At 45.8% G+C, this 18,578-nt stretch overlaps 2 protein-coding genes across 2 annotated transcripts in view; one reads left to right on the top strand and one right to left on the bottom strand.

Annotated features, from left to right (window-relative positions):
• Nucleotides 1-2,152, top strand: part of ap1m3 (adaptor related protein complex 1 subunit mu 3) — a gene marked incomplete at its 5' end in the record, with an annotated part of 13,728 nt that extends 11,576 nt beyond the window's left edge. The window contains 4 exons of the mRNA XM_080833481.1: nucleotides 1-65; nucleotides 1,157-1,282; nucleotides 1,500-1,575; nucleotides 2,076-2,152. The exon at nucleotides 1-65 is cut by the window's left edge and continues 94 nt beyond it. Of these exons, the coding sequence (XP_080689607.1) occupies nucleotides 1-65; nucleotides 1,157-1,282; nucleotides 1,500-1,575; nucleotides 2,076-2,098 (290 nt within the window). The 3' untranslated portion in view covers nucleotides 2,099-2,152. The remainder of the gene's footprint in view (nucleotides 66-1,156; nucleotides 1,283-1,499; nucleotides 1,576-2,075) is intronic.
• A 4,579-nt stretch (nucleotides 2,153-6,731) lies between these two features.
• tmem125a (transmembrane protein 125a) lies at nucleotides 6,732-7,397 on the bottom strand (the record flags this gene model as incomplete). The annotated part of the gene is made up of 1 exon (XM_080831966.1): nucleotides 6,732-7,397. The coding sequence occupies one exon, from the start codon at nucleotides 7,395-7,397 to the stop codon at nucleotides 6,732-6,734; it is 666 nt and encodes a 221-aa protein (XP_080688092.1).
• Between the last annotated feature and the right edge of the window lie 11,181 nt (nucleotides 7,398-18,578).

Raw genomic sequence — 18,578 nt, 5'->3', positions numbered from 1 at the left:
GCACGGGCCAGGCCAAGTGGCTCCCGGAGAAGAACGCTCTGGAGTGGACCATCAAATCCTTCCCTGTAAGTCTTACATCCAGCATCACTCAGTGAAGCATTACACTCCGAACCTTCCTGATACTGATGTCTCAGTCTCTGTCAATGTTGAGAGACTTTTTTTTATCGGATCAGTCAATCAGTCGCCATTCTGTACAGCAGATCCTACTTGTGGCAAAATTCACTAATACACTAGATTCTTTCACAACACCCTCCTGGAAAATCCAGGTGTTAATTGTTTACATTGTGATGCATTGAGTGTCTGCATTCAGTTACCTGTCTATCCCCACGTCTATTTCCTGCATAACTTTTCTGTCGCTGATGACTGCCTCAACAATCCTCAGAGGCTGCTGTTAGGGTCATTTCCCTGCCAGGAAATGCGCCATTTGTGTCGATATCAGACTTTTACAGCCCACAGATAAACCGACAGGGGAGTCTCATAGCTGAGCAGATAAAGCCAGAAGGAAATTAGAACGGAATGATGTTTGCTTTTGATTGGGGCAGCGAGGGGCAACTCTGCCACCCTCTTTGGAAAAAAAGCATTCAGGATGTCACTCTCAAGCTGGCAGCAAAGCATCAGCACATCCCTCTGTCTTCCTATCTTTTGGAAGGGGCTGTGGCGTCTGAAGCAGGGACTGAAAGGCAGCTACAGGAATGCAGAAGTGTGTGTGTGTGTGTGTGTGTGTGTGTGTGTGTGTGTGTGTGTGTGTGTGTGTGTGTGTGTGTGTGTGTGTGTGTGTGTGTGTGTGTGTGTGCTGTGGCTACTCTGGATGAACTGCAGAGGTAGAAAGAATGCACTATGCAGAACAGGGTGAATTGAAAAGGTTATGTGAACACAGCTCTACATATTCAGCACTTTCTCAATTTTCCCCCTTTAATTAAGGTCTTTAATGGTTGTACCTTATCTATCAGAGCAGTTATTCTAACTTATCATAACATTGAGGACAATTTCCTTACTAGCAGAGAAGACTTAGAAGTAAGGTGTGCTCTCTGATAGGCTACATTCTCTACATTCCTCTGCATCTCTACATTGTGTGTTCATGGCATGCATACTTGTGTGTGCGTGTGTATCTGTGTGTTTGTGTGTGTGTGTGTGTGTGTGTGTGTGTTCTCTAAAGGGGGGGAAGGAGTATATGATGAGAGCTCATTTTGGACTGCCTAGTGTGGAGAGTGGTGAACTGGAGGCAAGGCGACCAGTCACAGTCAAGTTTGAGATCCCTTATTTCACTGTCTCTGGAATCCAGGTAAGCGTTTGTCGTTTGTGTTGAATTGTGTACTTCACCTCACCAGACAGAGAATCCTGTTGACATAAATCATGAGACTGATATGAATACAATATGTGTAATAAACATAAAATAAATCTGCTAATACATTTATCCCATAAAGGCCTATGTTGATATACTGTGAGCAGTTTGAATTTGAGATGATCCTGTTGTGACCCCTGCTGTGTTTGAAACATAGGTGCGCTATCTGAAGATTATTGAGAAGAGTGGTTACAATGCTCTGCCATGGGTGCGTTACATCACACAAAGTGGAGGTAAGATAGAAATGTAACATAACACAAACACTCACCTTACTGTGTTGGAATCCAATTAATTTGCATGGGCCTTCAGGAAGAGGGGGAGGAAGTGATACTGGGAAACCAGACTCACTGTGTTTACTTATTCATGGAGTTCTCCATAGTCATGACTCTACAGTTCCATGGAAGCAAAGACAATCTTATGCCTTTAGGTTCATTTATGTGTAAGATCCTACTTCTAAATACAGACTTGACTTACCCATGAACACATATACACACTCAGGCAGAACAATATTTCCTAACCTTGATGCCTCCCAATAAACACACCTTAAGTCACACACCATTCCGTAACGCTATTGGGAAAGAAAATGTGTTGCTTACCTTAAGTACTGCCAGAATCGACTGTCTGCTCACATCATGACACACACATTTGTCACAGCCTAATGTGGCATTGAGCCTGATAGTCTCTGGCTGGCCATGTGAACGCTACACTCACTCTGCATCATTGCCTCTGACAGATTACCAGTTGCGGACAAATTAGGAAGGTCCCAAACACACCAGTGGATCTTTTCGGCCTTGGATCTCTTTTTTTCTGGACATTCCAATACGTTGAAAGGAGAGGACCAAGACGGAATAAGTACATCAAATGACTTGAATTAAGCAAACAACATCAGCTTTTATCCCTTCCAGATGCAGAACACTGCACATGTGAGTGGTCCTCCTACCTGCAGAGGCTCTTTTATCTTTTTTTACCTTTTAAAAGTGACTCTGGACTCAGCAGTGAGGACTCCTAACCTCTTCCGTTTTAATTTTATTATGGGACTTTACTGTCTATTAAAGTCTATGGGCCCTATCTTGCACCCAGCGCAATTGACATTGTCACCGACGCATGTATCATTCCTATCTTGCACCCGGCGCACAGCGCGATTTTCCCTCCAGAGGCGCGCTTCGAAATGAACTTGCGTCGACATGGGCGGGGGCGGAACAGAGAAGGCGTTTCTCTGGCGCAAGTGGTATTTTGCAGTTTCAAAACAACGCCGTGCGCCGTGCGCCATTGACCAAAAAAAAGCTGGTCTAATGTGAGGCGCAATGTCTAAAGTCTGTAACGCGTATTCAAAACGCTATTTTAAGGGCGCATGTGCTTGCCCGCACAGTATAGGACCTGTAGGCTACACTTTACTTCTGTCGTCTTCACGAGAGATTTACACCAATTGTTTGGCAAGCCATATATAATTACAAGGGAAATAAAGTATTTACCACATGAGGAAATCATTGTGATATCCGTATCCAAGACATTTAAAAACTAGGCATACATCTAGCGTACACAATTGACCCAAATGATTCAGGTTAATTGAAGCTGCGTGACATTTGATTTATTGTATGGCTTTGTTGCATTTGTTTAATGCCAGTATTATTATAAATCTTGTAAACTCATCTCTGTGTATGTGGACTTTATTTATGTACCTTGGGTTTGGTCAGCTGGTGCACTGGCTTGGGTGCCGATTTCCATGCCCCCAAATCCCTGCACGCTCTCAGGCGTGAGGGTAGACGTGGCGATGTCCTCTGCTGCCGTCAGATCCTGGGTCGAGGCAGATCCACCTCCCGTGAAGGCACGAGAACGTGTGTTACCTTCCAGCTTGGATGTCCCACGTCTCCGGACGTCATTATAGCGTTTTCGGCAACGTTTTCGGGTGCCCCGTTGCAGAAACAATCACGGCAATATCTTGACATGCTTGCTTGACTTTGCTTACTTTTGGAGGGTTTCTCGCATCCCCATATATATCTATCTCCCGGCTTTTTACAAAGCCATACAATAAATCAAATGTCACGCAGCTTCAATTAACCTGAATAATTTGGGTCAATGTGTAGGCTACATGTATGCTTATTTTTAAAATATCTTGGATATGGATTTCACAATGATTTCCTCAAGTGGTAAATACTTTATTTTCCTTGTAATTATATATGGCTTGCCAAAAAATTGGTGTAAATCTCACGTCGGTCTCCTCGGCTGTGAACTTCTCCGGTCTTCCACCAGGTAATTCCGCCATCAAAATAACAAGCCGCTATGGACTATAAGCTTCTCGCTCTTAAAGGGAATGTGAAATGACGCTCCGATTGGTTTATTGCATATTACGCCCAAACCACACCTATGGCTGAGTAACCTCCTTTGGACCAACCCTTTTGACACTTGCGCTGGACGCAAGTGTGTTTTTTCCGCCGTTAAAATAGCAACTGCGCCATAGAGCCGCCCACACAGCTACTTGCGCTTGGCGCCGTCCTACTTGCGTTTCTGATCGGCAAGATAGGGCCCTATGTGTTTTAATGTAAGTAGTGTAATATCTGCAGGATCGTTGAGGACAGGAATGCTTATCCCATCCGATCTGGTGTCTTTGGTGATGGAGAGCATCTGATCTGAAGTTACCCTGTATGGTTTTATTACTTTGAGGGTTGTAAGCATTATATCCCAAGCCCATGAAATGAACACCAAGAGCACAAGATCAATGATTAATAAGGCTTGGCTTTGCCAAAGCAATGCTGTAACTCTATATCCAAACTAGAGCCTTTGTATCACCATTAGAATAAGGCCAGAGATCTGAACTATGCAGTCGTTTCCCTTACTTTCTCATGACAATTGTAAACAGAGCACGGCTCAAGACAGACAAAAACTATACTCTGACTTCAACCCAAAGTCAGTATTTGAAAAGGTTCCAAGATGAAATGCCGTAGCCAGAAATGACTTGCACTTCCAATGACAGCTAATTTGAGTCATAACGATGCCAATGAACATTCTCCTTTTTCATAAAAATGGCGGAATTGAGAGACTCTCCCAGGGATTTTAATGCTGTGCTTCCTAAGTTACGACCACCCCCCCCCCCCCCCCCCCCCCCCCACACACACACACATTCAGTTTTTTTCAGCCATCCTGGCAGGTGCACCGAGAGGGAATATGCTTCCATAATGCTGCCCCTTCAGTATGCATCACACTCTTTGCCTTATCAGGGATGGTCCCTGCCTGGTGGAGTACAGTACTTTACTGCAGAGGCAGCTGAATTCATTATTTGTTGTTGGTATTAAGAACTTTTTTGGATGACTTATGCTGCACACAGCGCAGTGTGATAACCTCCTAATATTTATTCCACACTGTTGCACAATATTAGATGTGCTTTTTACATGTTTATTTAATAAAGATGTTACACATTTATGGGGCATTAAAATGGTAATTTTGAGAAAAATAAATAAATAAATTCATTTTAGCAGCATGTTTGAAATCATTACTTTATTGTTCATATTAAGGACGGCATTATTGAATAACATCATTCAACATAATTGTGTGTGCTCTTTTTATTTAGAGCTTCTGTGGTCACATGGATGCACTCTTTGTCTCTTTATGTGGTGAACAAGTATGAACTTGATGACACACAACCGGTTACTATTGAACAGAAGACACTGATCTATTCATCTAATGATAGTATCTTTTTCATGAAAAAGCATGAATTTATACCAAAAGAACAAGCCTCCTGTTTTGTTTATTTTTTTTTGTTTGCTTTCAAACCACATCAAACCATGGTGTGAATATCCTTTCGATGTACACTTGGCTGGAAGTTTCAGTGAAACACAGCGTCTGCTGATCTGTGTTTGAGGGGTAGGGGCGTAGGGCCAGAGAGAGTACCAGAGACGGACACTCTTTATCGGGCCCTGCCTGTGCACAGCCTGTGCCTGGGTGACGGTGGGTCACAGAGCGGCCCATTGTGAGGCGGTCGAGGGGTGGTGTCCGTGTCACAATAGCCTGCTTGTGGTCTGTGAGAACTGGCGTTGCCCAGCACCGGCTCACTGGTGCACTGCATCGTGCAGCATATCTGTGTGTATGACTCAGCTCAACTTAGGCTCCCGCTCTACTGCCTTCCTGTTCGTTTGACACATACAGTACACTACTTCCAATCACACACACACACACACACACACACACACACACACACACACACACAGATACACCAGAGCCTGAGAGGTATGTTATAAAATAAAACCACTATCATTTACACAGGCATAATATCATGTCAGTATGAGTTCAAACACACACACACACACACACACACACACACAGAGGCAGAAAAACAAGTATATGATAGAAATAAAGGCACTGTCAGGCAGACAGAAAAGGAACTAGCGCAGACATATTCACACTTGCACATGGCTCTCAGCTGTACAGCTGAATATGCCCATTTGCAAAAGCACTGCCTTCATCTCCCCCCCCACCCACCCCCACCCCTCTCTGACACTTCCCATGCATATGATTCTGGCTTTACATTCTTTATTAATGCCTGTGCATGAGAACAGTCTGACAACAAGAGTGCAAGAGGCAGACTTCTTCAAAGGCCGGAAATATCACCCTTTACAAGAGAGCATTAATACTAAAAGCGCTGTTTAATTTAATGCCATAGCCTGATGACATACAGAAGTGGCATCGCTTGAAAAAAGCTTGACAGTTTCTCAGTTTTTGGTGATGTTTTTTTTTTTTTTCAACAAAAATCTTAGCGAGGCAAAGACATATGCATTCACAACCATGCATATCAATGTTCTCCGGTCCTCCCCAGCCAGCGCTGCTGTCTCATACAGAGGCAGCACACACCTCCAGATGGACACCTCCTATTGGCACGATCTCCTGAGTCACCGAAATAGAAGTGTGAAGGACAGACGTGTCGAAATTAATTGCGAGTCCAAGATGGAGGGAAGAGGCCGTGGTGTGAATTGAAAGAGTGCCATGCCCTTTTACTGGACCAAGGTCCATTTCATTCCGATCAATTGTCCTACGGACTCCTATGGAGCCGCTCATCTCGACAGATCCATTTGCGTGCGCAGTCTGAGCAATCACATGGCTAATCATTCTTGGAAATTGGTCGCTTGGCCTGGTTCTACCTTGATGATTTTGTGGAGCGTAAATAAGGATGGCGATAAATCTCTCCCCGGACTCGTTATTATCCTCCTGGCGTGTCTCGTCCAGTTTATCATAAAACATAGCTACAGTTGTGACCGAGGGAGATGCATGGATCAGATCCTCATGTGCTCCATGAGCCGACCGCAGGATATCTCACTCCAGGCTCTACGGAGGCACAAAACCCATTGTGTGTTCACAGCGAATGCACTTCCACTGGTCCCACCAGCTCTGTCCACCACACTCAGATCAGCTGGGCCAAGCTGGAGGTCGTCTCTCTCCTGGCCTCCCTCATCTGTCCCGATATGGTGAACACCCCCACTGCCCGCTCCCTCAGTCTCTGCCCGGGGCCCGTTTGTTCGATAAGGAAGACCACCAGCGCGTACACGGCCACCGCCAGCATGGTGCCGCCGCCTCCGGCGAGCAGCACCACCCCGGATATGAACATGTCGTTGAGCGCCTGCCCCGGCTTGGGCATGTGGTTTGCCAGCGCCAGGTCCAGCAGGACGGCGCCACAGATGAGCAGCGCCGCGGCGGTGATCAGCACCACCAGCAGGTCCGAGAACCCGCCGCTCTTGAGCATGTCAATGCGGCGGCGGCTACGCACGCAGTTCATGTCCTGCACAGCCGAGCTGAGCAGCTGCTTAAGCAGCACGGCCAGCGCCAGCAGGCACAGCGTGGTGCCCACGCCCAGGCGCCACTCGCTTGACACGCTGGTAGTGGTGGACAGCAGGCCCACGCCGCCCAGGCCGCAGCCCAGGATCAGCACCACGGCCACGCAGTAGCACAGCAGCGACTTGCGCGGTTCGCGGAACCACCACAGCTCCACCTGCTCCTCCAGTAGGTTCTGCTGGATGCGGGCCGGGTCGGCGGGCGGGGCGCCCTGAGGAAAGGCCTCCAGCTCCGACATGGTCCCCCCAGGAAGCCACCGTCACTGAGGGGTGACCCACTTCGAGACCAGGGCGGTGGAGGTGACCAAGGGCAGGGGTGAAGGCACAGAGGGCTCCCCTCAGATATGACCCTGTGGAGAAAAGCGAAACCTGAGAACTAACGTCACATGCATAAATAATGCTGTGTACACATGGTAAAGCGTTTTCATGGGTCTTATGAACGTAAATATTCCACTCTAAAGGAAACTTATCTGGAGTTTTAGGGAACATTTAAGGTTCTTCTATAGTTCTTGTACCTTTATTTGGGCTTGCAGTGAAAATGAATAGTGGTTAAATACAGACTTGAGGATGGGAAGGGCTAGCGTAAGTAAAGATTACTGTGAACTACAGTCACCTCAAAAGTGCAAATAAGGAAACACTACAAAGTAAAAAGAAGCGATGTACGGTACATGGTGTCTTGACAATATAATCATGGACTATACCAATTATAAACTATTTGAGTTTCCAATGTATGAAACTCTGTTGACTCAAGGCACCGTTAGAGTGCAGTACAAACAGCAGAATGGAACTGGGTGGTTATAACATAGCAGCGGTGCCATATGCGCTGAGCAGGCGGATGTGTGCAGGTAGCATGACGTATGGATAAGTGACAGCGCCCTGCAACCACACAATGGTTTTGATTAGCACTAAAACTGGTATTTTTTCATCTGACCTTGTTGGTGTACAGTTTGACTGGCATTTAGGAACTTTTTATGGCCTAAAGCCACTTTTACACGGTGCCAACAACCACCCGGTCGTGACCATCAACCAATCACAACACACAACTCTGCACATCCTCCATGAATAGTTTGGATCATGATCAGATGTGCGCCATCTATGCAGAAGGCCTCTGGGACACTAGGTTTACCCACAATGCAATGATTTACAGTTTATATTTAAGATAACTGGCACTATCTTATAGAGGTCTAAAACCTTGACATTAACCTTAAAATCTTGACAGCTAGCAAGCCATATAAAGCTAAAAATACATCCTTGAATGTCTTCCACACTAGAGATTTACTGAGTGAGTTTCACTTAACCAATAGCAAACAGTTTCAGGAGGAAGTTGGTTAATATTTCACAGAATAAACCTTTAGGCAAATCTACACACTAGAACAGGCAACAGTTTGCTTGCGTCCTCCCCCACACTGCTGTACCTGAGCCACATCCACCTACTGGTGTCACAATACACCAATACACAAAGATGTAGTCTGGCACTTGTGGATGAGCTCTGTGTGTGTGTGTGTGTGTGTGTGTGTGTGTGTGTGTGTGTGTGTGTGTGTGTGTGTGTGTGTGTGTGTGTGTGTGTGTGTGTGTGTGTATGTGTGTTGAGAGATGAATGTGTGAGTGCATGCCCACATGTGAGTGTGTGTGTGTGTGTGTGTGTGTGTGTGTGTGTGGCACTGATGGTATCCATCTCAACACAGGCCCAGGTATTAATCCTTTTATCAATGGTCCATCCCACTGCTCCAGCCGACCCTCAAGGTTGCTGCTCCGACAGCTTGTCTTTACAATGCTGTCAGCGCCTTTACGATAGCAGTCAGCAGAGCGCACGCCGGCAAGGAATTCTAGCCGCACACACAAACAAACCAGCCCTGCATTCATTAGACTGGGATACATGATAAGAGGGTGACAATGCGTTCAATTTAATGCCCCTCCAGCAACTTTGGACTTTACCTGTATTCACCCTGCAATGATTCTATCTGTGTTCGGGGTCTGAATTTAGACTGTAACTGTGTGTGTGTGTGGTGTGTGGTGTGTGGTGTGTGTGTGTGTGTGTGTGTGTGTGTGTGTGTGTGTGTGTGTGTGTGTGTGTGTGTGTGTGTGTGTATGTGTGTGTGTGTGTGTATGCTGTATCTATGCAGGGATTGGGCAGTATTTACTTTACCCAAGAAAATACTTTAACCAAAATACCCAAAACTGTATACATGACGATGACACTTGAAAGCATCTGCATGCACCTATGGGAGATGCACTTTGCCCACGCTTGTTAAAGACACATGACAAGAGAAAGATTGACGTCTAATCAAGGCCAGTTTATAGATCTGCTCAACAAAAACTGACGTTAAAGTGACAAACTTTGTGTCTGCTAGGGCGGTGCAGACCCTGTCACCTGCATGTCACATTTTGAAAGGGTGCAGGTATTGAACATTTTTTTTTTCTCTCTGATTGGATGACAATAATTGACCTTCTTGACATGGCTACGGTCATCTAGCTGGCTTGAATACTCCCCATCATAATACAGTGCGTCTGAAAACAGATTCGTAATGTGCCTTGTTAAGCAGTGAAAATATCAAATGATCCAATATGCCCATGCAGAGTAGAGGCTTGATGTCAGGTTGCCTTTAAAATGCAAAATTCTGTAGTTTATTTTCTAACATGTCATGATTGCTATATATTGTATTTTTGAATTTTTTTGTGAAATTCATCTTTTTGAATTTTTGCCTATTCCTGTATGTATGTGTGTTTGTGTGTATGTGTGTGTGTTAAGGGCATATGATAGGTACAGCAGGAAAATCTTTATAAAATACATGTAATGTCAGTGTTACATAAAAGAGGACTAACAAAGTAACAAAATGAAAAAATTACCTCTCTAGCACCATGATTAAAGAAACTACAGCTAATTAACCATTATCATTAATAGGGTCATTTTATAATGAATGTGAATGGGAACAAGTGTGAATTTTGACTACCATTTTGACTTCGTAGATAAGCTTACGAACTTAACGTTATGTCCCAAATACCTGTGCCTTATCCCATGACTTGTTGCAATTTTTTCTTGTTGATAAAGTATATAACACTTACAGTAATGGTTACAAATATGTAATTTTCCAGTTTGAACCCGAATACAAATAATTCCTATATGAATCTGTAGACCTAATATCAAACTACCAATACAACATTGATTTCAGCTCCACATCAAATGTGTGCAGTGGGAGAAATACAAACTATTACAGCAACTGCCCACTGTTGGTCTAGAGGTCGCAATCTGAAGCCATCCAATATGGCTGCCTCTGAGCTGGTCACTGCCCTTTCACTGAAAGTGTGTGTGTGTGTGTATAGGTGCGTATGTGTAGGGTTTACATGTATGACACTCTCACTCCCTCTGTGTGTGCGTGTGAGTGTGCGTGTGTGTGTGTGTGTGTGTGTGTGTGTGTGTGTGTGTGTGTGTGTGTGTGTGTGTGTGTGTGCGTGCGTGCGTGTGTATGTGTGAGTGCGAGTGCGAGTGCGAGTGCGAGTGCGAGTGCGAGTGCGAGTGCGAGTGCGAGTGCGAGTGCGAGTGCGAGTGCGAGTGTGTGTGAGTGTGAGTGTGAGTGTGTGTGTGTGTGTGTGTGTGTGTGTGTGTGTGTGAGTGTGTGTGTGTGTTTGTGTGTGTGTGTGTGTGTGTGTGTGTGTCAGTGTGTCACCATGTGTGCCTAAATCAGCTTGTGAGAGTCTTTCTTTGTCTCACTTTTATAATTAGGTCCCTACAGATTTGACAATGATGGCCTGCTCCCTGAAATAGGAGTCAGTAATTGAGGTGACATATGAAGTCAAGAGTAAAAAGCAAACAATCCACAGCCGCTGAACGCAGGCGCTGCAGCTACAAACACCTCAATGTCCCTGCTCTCTCTCTCTCTCTCTCTCTCTCTCTCTGGTTGCTTTCTCTGAAATTTTGACTTTATTCTCTCTATCTTTAAACACAACAAACACACAGACACACACATACAAATACACACACTCTCTTTCCTCTAATATTAAAAACACTGGTCATGCAAACCATAATTACCTTAGCTTTGTTGCCGACTTCCTCCTTCAGGGAGTTTATTCCATAATAACAACAAGCACTTCAGCTGTAGATCACAGGTTTGCTAGTGGAGGATGGAGACAGGACTCTTCATATGCAGTAGATGTGTTGTGTGGAGAAATCATTCGGGAATGAAAAAAGATCATAAAAGTGGCGAATCAATTGGATCTCCTTAGTCTGGGATTTCTGTGCAAGGTCACTCTGACAAGAAGGAAAAACATCCCACTCAGCTTTTCTTTTTTTGTTCGTGGTGCTCACTGGCAGTTGCACTTTTAAAACTCCTTTACAGTGACCTCTCCTGAAGTGCATTTCATGATTCAGAGTGAATATTTTGCAGGTCCCGTTTAAAAGAAGATGGTGGGGTGGTGGTGGGGTTGAGGGTTTGACTTTATTTTCTTCTGCTGCATTTTCTTTTGTTCTTTAACTCTCCCAGCCAAAAAAACTGGCATTGATGCGCCCCAAGAGTTTGGTGTTGTCAAGCTGGCGACCGACGTGACAGTGGTGGTGTGTGTGTCTAGTCACCCCTGCTGAAGTCCAGCCTTTTCCCGAGCGCCCACGGCAGCATGGCGTCCATCAGGCTGACTGAATTTCAAACCAAATGCTTTGTGTCCCCATCAGCAGACAGCTCCCATTCCCATTCAATTATTCAAGGAGACCTGTGAAGCCAAAAAAAAAAGAAAACACAAACGTGACAAAAAAAAGTGAATAAAGAGGACTGGTCTAGGGGTGGGGTCCACTACCTTTCAGTGCACAGACCAGTGGCCCCATGCCCTGTCCATCAGGAACGGTGCCCTGCTGCAGCAGTAGGCTGGGGAGTGAGGAGCACATGAAAAGCGCTGAGCGCGGGGTGTCGAGGCGCTTCGATGAGGCTTTGGCCTTTTGGTCTGATCCGCTGCTCTGATGTGGAGGCTCCCAGAGATAGACACCCTGCTCTTCCTCCTCCTACTCCTCCTCCTCTTCAGCTCCACAGCCTCCCTGATGTGGATGAGAGGCGCCTGGTCCAGCACCTTGGCCGATTCTGAAGCAGCCACCGCTTCAAATGGGTGCCAGAGCCAAGCATCGAATGACAGGCAGGGGATGCGGGGTGGTGCGATTCCTCTGGTGTGTGTCTGCGAGCGGAGTGGGTGGAGAGGGGGATGAATGAGGATCATTCAGAGAGCCATCCGGACGCCGACGTTGTGTGCAACAGCAGCAGCCCCCACCTCCCTCTTCCGAGCGTCCCAGACCCACACAGACCCTGGCCAGAAGCTAAAGCACAATAGAATGTGTCTGTGGATGCCTCCTGTTCCAAACTCAGCACAAAGCTTAAGTCTCCAAAACCCTAGACACTGAAAAATGAGGAGAAAATAACAAAACAGACATCAGAAACATTCACAAACGGAGCTAAATCTGTTTAATATTTGAATTAAATTTCTCTTTCATTGTCAAAATGACAGTCAGAGTGCCAGTTGTTATTCTGAAGCCTCAGACATACCTTTGAATTCAAATATATTTTACCCAAACTTTGTTATATATATATATTTTCCCAAAGGTAAATAATAAACAGCAAGAAAACCAAACTACGGTGATGATGAAAATGACATTAATGCAAATGAAATCAATTGATTTCTACCCATCCAACTCCACTTATGTATCTACTATGAGTTAATGCTATGAATGGAGCCATTTGAATGAACATTGAACAACCACATAGACTGCTAACATAATTACAAAACCAAGTTATCAGTATCCACTTCACAGATCTGGGAACCATCATGAATCAGTGAGCAGGCATTATGTCACATTAATATACACCTCACCGAGCCAAATCTACTTTTCCCTTGCTCGCCGTGATAAGGCTGCACTGCATGCTGTGGCGGCAGAAAAGAAAAACAGTTTGTTTCTTTCATGCCTCCCCTCACACAAAACAAAGCAGGCAAAGCACACTTACTCTTCCCTTTACCTTCCCCGTGTTTAATCCTCCTTTATCAGCAAGAGCACACGTCTCAGGTTACTGGCAGGCATAACCTCAGGAACAGAGCAGACATAAGCTGGCACCCTACAGCATAGTTCCTCTTCTTTATCTCTCCTTCTCTTCCTGTCCTTCCCTTCCTGTCACCTAGTGTTTCTCCCTGTCTCTCTGTCTGGGTGATTTTCACCTCTAACTCTCTCTCTCTCCTTCTTTTACTCACTCTCCTGATTTGTTTCTTTCACACTCTCCCTTTCTGCAGTGCAACTGATCTTAAGGGTGCCAAGCGCGGTAACCTGCCTCAGCAGTGCACTGCACAGTCCCTCCCCCTCTGCTGGAGTCCTCTCCTCCCTCTTCCATGGCTCTCCCAACCAGACTGGCCGTGGACCCTCCCCTCTTCCCCTACCTGAACAGTCTGGTGCTCGCCCCACACCCGAACCAGCACCACCACTGCCACCACGCCGTCCCTTCACTCAAGCACTGGGGGACTTTCTCCGCCCCTCTCCCCTTGCATTTACGCCCACCCTGAGAGCAAGATCATTCCAACACCTCGCCTCTACGTGCCAAGACAACCTGAAACAGGAGACGGGGCAAAAGTGTGTAAATTACACCTACAACCTACTCACGTCCAGACGTATGTGTGTGTGCGTGTGTTTGTGTGTGTGTGTTTGAACTCATGCATGCTCGTGCAGATATCTTCCATGTTATGCATGCCTACAAAACTCTGCATGTGCCACGTTACTAGGCTTCTTATATTTTGGGCTGTGTCCTTTAGCGTAATTCTTCCACCTAGTGAAGCGAAGAAGCCCTCATAACAAATTCACTGGCTCCATATCGCAGTCCTGTCCTGGTGGGGCGCAAGGAAGGAACAGCTGCAATTTATAACTGCTAATTAAATCACCAATTAGCATGCATGTCCCTCCAGCTCTGCTCTGCTGACGGAAGAAAACTCCCTCACCTTCCCTCTCCATCCACCCCTTCACACACACACACACACACACACACACACACACACACACACACACACACAGGGGCCATCTACGCCGGTCTTCATCATTCTCAACATTATCAGTCAGCCATCTGAGACTGTCCGACACATAACCCCGATAGGGCAGGCTTCCAGCTACCGACTGTGCAGCCCTTCACTCTGACCTCATTTTGTGTCGTCATGGCTGCCGCTACCAACGGAGCCACACACCTGGCCCTAATCTTTCAGCTACTGTACGGTAGCTGCTGTTCCTGTTCTGATGTTGAGGCACAGATATTAGTCAAAATCATTTTTAGGCATACTCCAAAAAGAAACTTCTAGAAAGTTATCTTTGCTACCCCCTCCCACACACACACACACACACACACACTATTCTAGGTCATTTTCAACAATGTAAAACAGGGCTGTTAGATTTATACTGTTAAAATATACTGATCTCTAAACATTCAGCTGTTTCAGGAAATGTACTTCCCCTGAAGGACCAAGCCATTCCTGAAATAATGACGCATTTGCCATGCCCTCAGTTAAGTCCAACAGTAAACCTACAGCAACGATGGCAAGGATATTCTCCCCTTCTAGAGTAAAAAAAAAAAAAAAAAAGAGAACATTGCTCAAAAGGTTCTTGCATTTCCTAGAGGACAACCCAGGAGAATGGTTGAAGGAAACAAGGGGGAGAAAGCTTAGCAGAAGGAAGAAGGGAGCAAGAGGGAGGGGGACAACAAGAAACAAAGAGAGCAAGAAGGTGTAGGGCAGGGGAAAAAACGATAAGCCCACACACGCAGTGATGATGCTAATAAATGGGGATACAGCTGAATATGCGTAACATATAGGCCTACTTTTCACTATAGATATTAACAAAGGCTTACTGTAGCAGCTGAGAAACACATCAAGTGAAATCAAGGATAAGAACAGCCAGGTATTATAAAGGGTTTCTGTAAGGTTGGAGCCAGGTTATTAAAGTGCACCATTTGTTCAATTCCTTCAAATTCTTTCTTCAAAGTTTTGCGTGTATTCAATAATAATCTTGTACAGAATCATTACAGTAGATGACATAAACCACCCATGGCAGATGTTCTATATTGTGTCTACTTTTACAAGCTTAAGGTCAATATCGTGGTGCAAAGGTTAAAAATGTGGGAACGGCATTGACAACTTGTGGTTCCTGGTTAACAAAAACAAGTTGGCTAGGTACGCTATTAAAAAAAAAAAACTCGAGCAGGAATTAGTTTATGAAGTGGATAAATTATGCATCTTGGTTTAAGACATCAATCAATACACCGTTCGCGTCAGCTGTATTCAATGCAATTGTCTGAACACATTACTCTGAAATATAACCACATCTTTTTTTCTGTGCAATGAGCTAAAATAAATAACACTTACGGTGAAAATTCAGCATCTAGGTGGATGGTAACGCTGACCGTTTAGTGACAGTTCTTTACATAAACCTACCACCATGCAACGAAACATGGCGAGCTGAGAAGTAAAGGAACACTGAGGCAAACTTATCGGTACATCGAGGTTCGGTATGATCTCCAGCCGTGTTAGCCGTCCGTGCATACAGAATGTTAACAGCGTACTGCATAACCTAGTAACAACGGTGCATTAGATGAATTCTTACCTGTGTGGAGCCGACAGCGCTTGAAACTGACCACTCCGCTACCGCTGGTTCTTTTAATTTCTCTAAGGCATGTGCTTTCTCTCTGATCCCCGCTTACTGGTGCTTTTCTGGTTTGTAACTGTAAGCGTCGTATTATGGTTTTCAAGATATAATATCTTCCTAGAAATTATGTTTTAAAAAAATATGACTGTCTCTTGTTTACAGCGCGTCAGGTGCATGGACTTTTGCCCCGGAGGAGGTGTGGTTCAGTTCACAGTTCCAGAATAGTAACTCAGTTCCTCTGTAACCTTTCTTCTGTTCTCCGTGGGGACTCCCGTGGTGAGAACAAACAACACTGCTTAGTCCGTGTGTAGCCAAGAAGATATGACAACATCACAAGGTCCCATCCTGTTTACCTAAAAACCTTTCAGCCCCTATTCTGGTTGCCTCTTTTCCGTTCCGATCTGTTCTAGAGTCCCTTGGCTAATTATAATATTCCCACAATAGCAGGCAACCCTGCATGTTAATCTATGACAGCTAAACATTAATGTCAAATAAATAAAACCTAGCGTTAGTTGATATTTTGATATTGATATTTTCACATCATAGACTTTAATAACATTTGTGTCTCTGTGATCCTCACACAAAGCAATATTTAATATATGGCAACATGTACAACTAGGTGAGGGAAGGTAGCCTTGGACTGGAGGGAGGGCTGTGTATGCGTTTCTTGGACATATCCTGGATATCCTGCCTCAGTCGCTGGATCTCAAACTTCTGGAGCTGAATGATTCTCTCTGTCTCATCGTGAAGGTTCAGACGCTGGACTTCCTCACGGGGATTGCACCTGGGAGTTAGGGTACCTGGTGTGAAGGAAATCAACATTTCAAAGGCTGTCTCAGCTGAACATTAATCATTCAGTAACATTAATATCTATCACAACCTAAGACCTAAGATCACACAGGTGTTGACCATTTCTTTCAAGCAAACAGGAACATTTATTCTTTGACTTGATACTTCAGAAAGGTAAAGATGCATGACAGCCTGACTTTAACTGTTAAAATGTAAGTTGGCTTGATAACCATGGGAACAGATTGTTATACAGTTGCTATGGATAATGTTGCTTAAAATGAAACCTTCAAAAATGTCTCCCACAACATTTGAGAAAGCACTGGGCTACTGCAACAGCATCCTATACGGCTCCCCAACCACTGTCCTCAATAAACTTCAATATGTTCAGAACTCTGCCGCTCGTCTGCTCACCTCCACCCGCTGTTATGAACACATCGCCCCGGTCCTCCGAAACCTTCACTGGCTCCCGGTCAAACACAGGATCAATTTCAAAATACTGCTCACCACCTTCAAAGTCCTAAATAACCTGGCCCCTCCCTACCTTTCTGACCTCCTCCCCCTCCACGCCCCTACACGTTGCCTCAGGTCCGCCAGCGCAACCTCTCTCAAGACCATCAGGACTAAGCGCCGGACCTGGGGTGACAGGGCCTTCTCGGCTGCTGCTCCCTCCCTCTGGAACGACCTCCCCATCCACATCCATCAGGCTCCCAACATAACACTTTTTAAACAGTCCCTCAAGACTCACCTTTTCAACCTCGCCTTCACCTTATTTCCCCTGCTCCCTCCCCTCCACTCCTGAGACCCGAGCTTTTGCCTGGTGTGCATTTTTTATTTCTCCTTGCTATTTGGGATAAGTAAGACCTAATAAGTATAATAACTAAACTTTGTTTTTGTACAGGAAGTAGTTTTGTCAAAAAATGATGTCCTTGTATGAGGACAGTGGGCTTATCATAACCTTAAGAAACAATATTTGCTGTTTGGGACCAGAAGGGCCCAATTAGTGTCAAATCAAAATTTTAGCTTTATACAATAAGTAGTTCTCTCAAAAATCAATGTCCTCATATGAGTACAACGGGTCGGTCTTACTGTATTACATATAGTACCCACATAGTAGAGGGGTAGAGCTGAGGGGTAAAACTGAGGTGTAGAGCTGAGGGGTAGAGCTGAGGGGTAGAGGAGTAGAGCTGAGGGGTAGAGGGGTAGAGCTGAGGGGTAGAGGGGTAGAGGAGTAGAGCTGAGGGGTAGAGCTGAGGGGTAGAGGAGTAGAGCTGAGGGGTAGAGGGGTAGAGCTGAGGGGTAGAGCTGAGGGGTAGAGGGGTAGAGCTGAGGGGTAGAGGGGTAGAGCTGAGGGGTAGAGCTGAGGGGTAAAGGGGTACAGAGGGGTAGAGCTGAGGGGTAGAGGGGTAGAGCTGAGGGGTAGAGCTTAGGGGTAGAGCTGAGGGGTAGAGGAGTAGAGCTGAGGGGTAGAGGGGTAGAGCTGAGGGGTAGAGGAGTAGAGCTGACGGGTAGAGCTGAGGGGTAGAGGGGTAGAGCTGAGGGGTAGAGCTGAGGGGTAGAGGGGTAGAGATGAGGGGTAGAGCTGAGGGGTAGAGGGGTAGAGCTGAGGGGTAGAGCTTAGGGGTAGAGCTGAGGGGTAGAGGAGTAGAGCTGAGGGGTAGAGGAGTAGAGCTGAGGGGTAGAGCTGAGGGGTAGAGCTGACGTGTAGAGCTGAGGGGTAGAGGGGTAGAGCTGAGGGGTAGAGCTGAGGGGGTAGAGCTGAGGGGTAGAGGGGTAGAGCTGAGGGGTAGAGCTGAGGGGTAGAGGGGTAGAGCTGAGGGGTAGAGGAGTAGAGCTGAGGGGTAGAGCTGAGGGGTAGAGCTGAGGGGTAGAGCTTAGGGGTAGAGGGGTAGAGCTGAGGGGTAGAGGGGTAGAGATGAGGGGTAGAGCTGAGGGGTAGAGCTGAGGGGTAGAGCTGAGGGGTAGAGCTTAGGGGTAGAGCTGAGGGGTAGAG

The sequence above is a fragment of the Sprattus sprattus genome, assembly GCF_963457725.1.
Source record: "Sprattus sprattus genome assembly, chromosome: 2".
In the NCBI taxonomy this organism is placed as follows: domain Eukaryota; kingdom Metazoa; phylum Chordata; class Actinopteri; order Clupeiformes; family Clupeidae; genus Sprattus; species Sprattus sprattus.
The sequence above is the reverse complement of the archived record's forward strand: the minus strand, read 5'-3'. Positions and strand labels throughout refer to the sequence as shown.